We start from the raw sequence: 8,566 nt of genomic DNA, 5'->3' as shown, positions 1-8,566 counted from the left end.
GAGGCCACGGCCCCTAGGCTCCAATCCAGGGAAGTATTGGCACCCGCTCCCATGTTCCATTCCCTACTGGTGAGTACTGGGGATGGGTCACTACACACCCAGCTCCCATCCGCCCCAGTGCACTGCCCTGCGATCCAGCAGCCAGCGCTGCAGCTCAGCCGCCCCACCCAAACTCTCCCCCCGAGCCGCGCACAAAAGGCAGACAGAGGAATGAATCTGAAAAACACAAATCTTTTATTTCTCTTGTCTCTGACAAACCCTCCCTTCCAGGGGCCCAGGATTCCGGGCCCAAGCGGGACCTGAGCGAAGCACACGTGCGACAAATAGCATCGGCCCAAATTCCACTTGCAAAATCCTGGAAGGAAATTTGAAAATGGGGCAGCCCCAGCAGAGCCCGCCCCAGCCGTGCCCCTCCCTGCCTGCTCCTGCCAGGAAAAGCCGCAATCCCGGGTCCCACAGGGCAAGTCCCTGGGCCCGTTTTGTACATTCTAGCCCAGGTCATTCCAAGGCTGGTTCCACTTGTTCCGTTTGTTTTTTATGGCCGTTTACAAACCACCCTGTCACACCCTGATTTTCCTTTTCAAAGCGCTGTTTGGCTTCGTTAATTCCCCCGGCCTGGGATCCCCAAAGGCCGTTTCGTCTTCGGCTCAGGCTGCCTCGAGCCAGCAACCTGGGCCGGTTTGCACAGTTGCAGGAGATTGGCACATGGCTTCTTACTGTCTTCCCCACCACCCGAGCCCAGCCTAGTGCACGGCCCCCCACTCTGGTCCTGCCTGACGTGAGCAGATGCTGGGCTCCCACAGGAGCCTCACCGCTGGTAGGATCGTAGGCTCTGCCTACACCTGCTCGCGTACCTCCTCTTTGCTTTCCCTCCACTCTGAACAGCTCAAATGAGGGCTGCCTAGGCTGCAGGGCTCCTACAAAGTGCATGATCAGGCCTTCCCCTTCGCCAATGGGGCACCGTGGGACCTGGCACGGGGTGCCACCCCCCCCCTGCGATACACTCTGCCGTCTTTGGAAGGAAGTGCTGGCTCAGCTAATGCACGGGCCCTGGTGCATTCTTCCACCGCAGAGCAGCTGCCTGCCAGGGCCCTGGGGCTAGTGTGCAATGCAGAGGCTCAGTACCAGAGGACAGGGCAGGCGACAAGGGCTAGAGAAAGGGCTGGTCTGACACCTGTTCCTGCCCAAGCTTTGTGGTCTTAGCCAGGACCTCAGGTTCCTAAAGGAACCTGCAGGGCCAGGAAATCCAAGCAGAGGGACCCCCAGCCCAACCCTGCTTCAGTGCAGCTGCAAAAGGCATCAGTACCTACAAAGACCCCTAGTGCATGAACCTGTCAGTGCCCCACAAGGTGAGAGAAACGGGTAACATCACACAGCCCCAGGAAACAAGCTGCATTCATTGGCTGATGACCAGCAGGTTCTCACAGCTCTAGGAGGGGGATGGCTTGTGACGGCCTGTACGGAGGGCATGCGGGCGTTCGGAGTGTGGCTAGTGTGTAGCACAGCTTTGGTCCACCCAAATCTCTGTTGTGTATTCCCTGTTCATCTGGCGTCAATCCTCGAAGAACGTATCCGTTGCATTAGGAGAACACGCGCGTGCACACAGCTGTCAGGGCACTCACTGCAACGTTCCCTTCCCCCGCTGCACAAGGCCAGAGGCGACACCTCTGTGAGCAACAGCAGCGAGGCTGGAATTGGTGAAAGGTCCCCGCAGGGCAGGGAGCTGGTGGCCAATCTCGGGCCAGGGTGGCACTGCCAGCCAAAGCCATTCAAAGCAATGAAGGCGCAGAAGCCTCAGTCACTTGCATTTGCCACGGCCAGGTAGGTAGCGCTGGCAGCTCTGTTCTCCCACAGCATCAAGCTTGTTTGTATCAAGTGCCGCCAGAGAAAGGAAAAAGGCCACCAGGATTCCTTGGGCAGCCAGTGCAGGGCCCCCACGGGTGCTGCAACAGCAATTCCAGCCAGCTGTGTGTCACAGCCCAATCCCCCATCGTACCCACCGCCCTGCCAGCAGGGCCCCATCTCCACCTGATACCCATCAGAGGCTGCGCAGAAGGAGCCAGGACCCTGCCCAGCAAACCACAGAGGGGTTTTCCCACTGGGCAGGGAAGAGACTCTTCTTTGCTTTACGGCTTAGGAGCACGATCAGCAGCCATGGGATGCCCCCGCTCCCTCCAGCCTGGTCCCACCTGCCCCCTGCAGGCCGGTCCCATGCTCAGTACGCCAGCTTTAGGCGACGTTTCTGCCACTTCCCCATAAATACTATTTCCAGCATCCAGTGGATGTGCCCGTTGGACCTTTAAAAGACACCAGCCACTGGCCAGCATCTGGGGATGTAGGATTGTCTTATCGCTGAGACCCGCCATCCACTAGGACTGCAACCCTGCCAGAACCAGCCCGAGGCCCAGACAAGCTCCCCCGCCCCCACCAGGAGAAATCCTCGAGTGTGCAGTGCTGGCACCGGGGCAATGCTAGGATCTGGGCTGGGGAAGCAGGAACTGAGCCCTATGGGAGGAGGTCCTGGGAATTTATGGGGAGATCTTACAACAAAAGGGGATGAACATGCTGAAGAAAGCAATGAAACAGCCGTTAACGCACCAGGCCCAGTGGTGCCAGCAGCACTGACCCTGCTGCTTGGGCAGCCCCTTCCCTGGGATTACGTCTCTCCGCTTTGCCTGTGGCTGCAAGAGGCGCATCCCTCCCCTCCCCTCCTCACTGTGCCTGGGGAAAATCACAGTGCAAATTCGCTTTCTTAATAAAAGTGAGTTGTGTGCTAGTGAGCAGGGCCAGCCCCAGGCCCCAAACTCCCTGATTTACCCTCAGAATTGGCACACCACAGGCAGGGCTCGGGTCCCAGGCCACTGGCCAGCCCTCGAAGGGAGACTTCTGGTGACTACAGACCAGCGCCAGCTCCGAACCTGTGCCCCTGGCGGTGGACAAAGGTTAGTGCTAGCAGGTCCTCGCTACACCATGCAGTGTTCTACCCTGAGAGGAGCCTGGGGCATGCGACCCTCCAGCCTCCCCCGGGGGCTCCCCCAGAGACAGCCGGTTCTGCTGGACCCAGACGCTCTGAGTGGCTGGGAAGCTCAGGAACGGTGGAGCAATGGGCGAATATGGACCCACGGAGCTTGAGAGGGAGGTAAAAAGCCCAGAACACCAGAGCTCAGAATGATTCGTCCTGGAGCGCGGGCGGGTGAGCTCCATTCTATAGACCCGTGCTGGGATACTGCCCCACTGGCTGCTCCGCTGCCCGGGGCGCCAAGCCCCACGTCACCTTGCTCTGAGTCCGAGCACCGGAGCTGGCCAAGGAGGCACCTGGCCAGGGGTTCCAGCTGGGGATAAATTAGGGGAAGGTTTGACCCTGCTGAATTCTCAGAAGGTCTTTGAAATGCTGGAAGTGGCAGGAGATTCCTATGATCCCACCAGATCAGCTGAGAAATAGAGCAGGCACCAGCTGGATCTGGGGTTTGCATCCCGACCCCTCTCCCCTGGAAGGATCCAGCATAGGCCCATGGCTAGTCACAGCCCTCCCCCAAACCACCATAACGCTATCGCTCTGAGCCATCCTGAGCCAGTGGTCTGGAGACCAGAGTCAGGAGATCAAGAATGATCAGACAAAGCTCCCATGAGCGGAGCCTGAAAAGAACCAAGGACAGCACCAGCCTAGCAGCCAGGAGGGAGCTGCAGCATTAAAGTCTCTCCGGCCATCTTGGGGAATTCTTCAGGGGCAGTAAAAGATGGCGGCAATCCGGAAATCGGTGTCCCAGGACCTTGCTTTCCCGGCCCTCCCCTCAGACTTGCACAGCAGAATCGGCAAAACTTCCAACCGAGTTTTCGGTGACGTTTTTCAACAATGGGAAAATGCCACTGAACGTTCAGAGAACCATTAAAATGCTTTAAAAAATTCCCAGGATTATTATTTTTTACTTAGAAATAAAGCCCCCCCACAGTATGATCACATGGGCAGCTGTAGCATCATCAGGCTAGAATCCCCCCAGTTCACCCCCTGCCCCCAAAACATACACAGTCACCCCTCCACACCCACACCAGGCCAGGAATCACTGGGCTAGGTATCCACACACCACAGCCCTCCCACCGCTGTTTTCTTCCTGGGCTTAGGACCAATCAGAGCGCCATTAATGGGTGGGGGAGGGAGGCTGGTTTTTGTTTTAAACACGCCCAAACAGGGCAGGTTTGTGTAGGCGATTGCTACACCCCAAATCCATGCAGGATGGAAACCGGGACATGGCATTCCTCCATGGAGTCAGGCTTAGGGTCACTTCTCAGCCAGACACACGAGACTAACACTCCCGAACTATGGAGCTCCCCCTGCCCAGGAGCATTCACACCACTACAGACCTGACCCAGGGCTCCCTTTCCCCCACCTTAGTTACAAACACACTCTGGCCTGCCACCCTCCTAGACAAGTCTCCCAGCACCAGACACCCACCTGTGAATTAAGCCTCGTGTTGTCCCCTGGAGGTAGCCAGCATTATCCTTGTTTTACACAGGGGTGAGGTGCACTGGATCCTGCTCCCACTGAAACAGATGCAGGAGGATCAAGCCCCATGTTAATTGCCCAAAGCCATGCAGCAAGTCCGTGGGTGTGGCAGAAAAACAACCTGGATCGGTACATCCCATCAGCTCGTCCTCCCTGGTTACGAAAAGCCCAGTCCCGGCCCGGCACTACCCTAGGCCAAGCCCTCGCCTCCCTGGAAACAATCAACCTGCTGACACAGGTGGGACATGTAAACTTCCTCCTGTCCCCACGAAAATCCTGGAGATTGGAAGCACTCGCGAGGGGCCAGCGCGGCTGCGTGGGGCTCAGCCCTGCAGCCCAGTTCTCACCACGGGCGACCTGCCCCACCCGTGAATGGAACGCTGCAGGTTTCCAGGGCCGGACCCAGCGCAAGCAGGAGCAGCCCTGCTGCGACAAGCAATGTTGCAACAGGGGGGAGAGCGGCGTTAAAGGAGGCTGGACCCTGCCCAAGAAAGGCCTTGAAATGCTCAAGATCACTTTCCCCTTTGGCTTTTTAAGCCGGGTGCCAGCGCAGAGCGGGACCTGCTTTAGGCCGCTGCCAGCAACACAACAAAATAGCAGTGACACAAGGCAGTGACCTAAGCACCAGACTGGGAGTCGGGAAGGGCAGAGTTTCTCACACTGACTCCTGTGGCTTTGGGCAAGTCCCTGGAGCTCACTGCCTCAGTTTCCCCATCTTAATTATTGCTGCTGGGAGATTAATCGATGTCTGGCGCGAAGTGTAGAGTCACTGAACTATTTCCAGACAGCTTTCCCGTGGGGGTTTCTGCAGGTAGCCTATGGCCAGGGCACCCTCCGCACGCACTGGAACCCGGGGGATGGGAAGGGGAGAGCAAACGGTTTTGAAAATTGCACAAAGTTCCCACATTTAATCGGTCAATTATTCCCCCACAGCCTAGCCCCAAGGGCTAGTGGCAACGATCAACTTACAAGCAGAAGGGAGGGGGGACAGATGGAGAGAGCCCATTCCGAACATTATTCAAAGCCTAGAGAGGTCAGGGGCCCAACGGAAGCTACCTTAAGAGGGGCCTGGGTTTTCAGCGCTGAAAATCAGGGCCCAGGAAGGCAGCTCCGGTGAGTTGCCCAGAAATCGCGGGTTACTCTCAAAAGCCTTGTCCTTGCGATTATCACTCCGCCAGCTCTGGTCACCGCCCAAGCGCGTGGCCGCAGGAAGAGAAGCAGAAAACCTGCCGCCCCGGGCTGTGCTACAAGTCTCTGCTGGTGCACAAGTTTAAGCAAGAGTGGCTCTCTGGACACCCCCCAAGTCCCACCTACACTGTGGGCACAAGCGGGATTTCAGTGGTCTCCTTAGCACCACTTAACATACTTAAATTAGACACCTGCCTAAGCACGCGGCCGAGGACCATAGCTCTGGAGTATTCCCCCGGCACAGACCGTCCTGCTCAGGCACAAAAGGCAGCAGAGGAGTATTCATTATACATTCATCATAGGGAGTTTTTTCTGTTCAAATCCACCTTAGCCGGGCCACTTGGTGCACAGACAATTGGTTCTGTTTACAAAAAACCCAACAACAACACACATAGAATTGAACCAGGCTCCAAACACTGAAAAAACAATCTTACAAAATACGGCTTCGTAAACACACGCACACACAGAGACTCTCGTCTTTGCATCCAGCAAATGGATTTTTTTGGGATTATCTCAGACATTAACGACCAAGGCAAATTCCAATGGACGTTGTCCGGGTTGTTGCACTCAAGACGGCAGAGCAAACAAACAAAAAAACGCACCCGAAGGGAAAACTACATTTCCCAGCAACCAGTGCTGCTTGCTTATAAACAGGGAGTCCCAAGCGGGCAGGGGGTGATGGGAGAGAGAAAGGATTCTGGGAAATATAGTCCCCACAGAAACAAATCTAGAGACATGCTTTTGGAAAGCAAGGAGATGAGGGTTTTCTCAATCTCTCGCTCCTGCCCTGGGAGGGAATATTTAAAATACAACCTTTAATATATTTTATTAAAAAAACACACACACAAAGAAAAGAATAAAGAAAACTCTTTGTGCAGTTTGGCTTAGTGCAAATGGGCGCGTTGACGCAGGCACTTCCGGGCGCTCTCGTTGCCACGGGAGCAGGTTTTTTTTTTTTCCTTTATAAAAAAAACAAAAAAAAAACTTTAATACCTCATCCTGGGTGGACACAAGTCCCCCGTCTCTGCACCCGGGGAGCTGGGCTCCGCACGCAGAGGGGCAACAGAACAGGTGCGGCTGGGGGAAGGACAGGGAGTGAGCCACATTTTCCACGCGGAAAAGGACGGTCAACAGGGGCCGCTTTTCCCAGGCACAGCTTATTCTTAGGCACGGTTACTCCCACCGCCGCCTTCCCCCCACCCCGTGTCCATTCTGGACACAGAGCTCAAAGATCTGACCACACAAGTGTCTTCAAATGGTTGAGGGTCTGTTGCTGAGTCCATCTCACCCCCACCCCCTCCCCCCAATCGAGAATTCCCTGCAGGAGTGGGGGAGATAACACACAGCACCGTCCCCCCTTGCCCCAGGGACACTGGGTGTTTTAGCCCACCAGAGTCAGGACTCAGATCAGACATGGCACCTTAAAACCAAGAGATAAAAAAGAAGGGTAGAAAACTGCTGCTCGGAACCTCGTCACATCCCAGCGGGCTGCAGCGGGAGGTCAGGCTGGGTCCTTTTCTTGGTCTAAAGTCCATTTCGGTGGCGAACTGTGGTCGGCGCGATTCCAAAGCAAAAACCAAGAGGGAAAGGAGCTCTGGGCTTCCTGTGCGCGCACAGTACCAGGTCCGCTCCCCTCCTTTCCCAGAGCTGGCGGCTGATACTGGCCTCCCACCGCCGGATCCCAGCGCACGGACATCCCTGGCTCGGCCAGATCCCTGAAGGCAGTCAGACGGCGGGAGGAACGTAGTGAAGGAAGAGAAAATAGCTTATTTCCAAAAGAGAGTGATCAGAAAAGCTCCGTGCGTACGTGTGCGTAAGTGTAAAGCTTCCAAGAGACAAGAGCACGACGCTGGCGGGGAGGAGACAGGACAAGGCTCCGCAAAAACACGAAAAGATAGCGCCAGACGAATGGCTCTCAGGGGCCCGATCCCGGAGGGAACCTGATGTAAGATGGCGTCGGGAGCCGTGTCGCACCAATGGGCGTGGAGGCGGGAAATGAGTTTTTCCTTTTCAAGGACAGCCCCTTCCTTTCACCCCTCCCCCCACGCCTAGAATCGCCGCTCGACAATTCCTCAGAGCAATCGCAGGCCAAGGGGCTCCTTCTTCCTGAGGCCGGGGCAGTTTCCGGCTAGCCACAGCTGAGTCCCTGGGGGCCAGGAGGGGGGGGGTCGGGCTCGAAGGCACCTGAAGTGCAAAACGTGCAAGAAGAAAGTGTTGACGCTGAGTTTCCAGAGCTCGGAGGTTCCAATGGAGCCAGAGGGGCCTGGGGGCTCGGGCAGCGGGGCCAGGCGCGGGGGGCGGGGGGCGCTCAGTCGACGAACCTCTGACAAGCTTTCTTCCACCGGCAGGCTGTGCACCACATGTCCCGGTTCTCCATCCCGTACACCTTGCGGCACTTCTTGGCCTCGCCGCGGGGCTTCCTAGGAGAGAAGCGCAGACGGGACCGTCAGAGCGGGGCTCCGCCTCGGAGAAGGGAGCGCAAGCAACACCCTCAGTGCGGGAGTCAGGGCCCAGCGGGGACAGAGGCCAATGCCCTCCCGGGGCGCTGCTGTCCCCTGAGCCCTCTGGCCGGGAGCTCTTGGTGACCCAAGGGGGAAGGACCGAATGTGGAGCGTTAGCACGAGCTCACTGGCTCCCAGCACAGGGAGCTCCCACGTCTCTAGAAGCGTTTAACTGGCACGGTCCTGCCCTGCCGCGCGGTTCCCCTCCCGCCCCAGGCTTCCCCCCAGTTGTGCGGTGGGTGAAAGGGGCGGGGGCACGGGACACGGTTAGCCACCCGGCCTCAGAACGTGGCATCTGTTCAGTGGGGTGAGCAGGCTCTGCAAGGCTTTGCCAAGCTGGTGGCTCGTCCTCACATGCCCCGTCTCCCCTGTCCCA

At 57.2% G+C, this 8,566-nt stretch overlaps 1 protein-coding gene across 5 annotated transcripts in view; it reads right to left on the bottom strand.

Annotated features, from left to right (window-relative positions):
• Positions 1-215: 215 nt before the first annotated feature.
• Positions 216-8,566, bottom strand: part of SLC2A4RG (SLC2A4 regulator) — a 47,354-nt gene continuing 39,003 nt past the window's right edge. For all 5 annotated transcript variants that reach the window (XM_044985195.1, XM_044985194.1, XM_044985197.1 and 2 more), the window contains one exon: positions 216-8,109. In XM_044985195.1, the coding sequence (XP_044841130.1) occupies positions 7,998-8,109 (112 nt within the window). In that variant the 3' untranslated portion in view covers positions 216-7,997. The remainder of the gene's footprint in view (positions 8,110-8,566) is intronic.

Source organism: Mauremys mutica, chromosome 13 (assembly GCF_020497125.1).
Source record: "Mauremys mutica isolate MM-2020 ecotype Southern chromosome 13, ASM2049712v1, whole genome shotgun sequence".
NCBI classification, from domain to species: domain Eukaryota; kingdom Metazoa; phylum Chordata; order Testudines; family Geoemydidae; genus Mauremys; species Mauremys mutica.
This window is presented reverse-complemented; position numbering and strand designations above follow the sequence as displayed.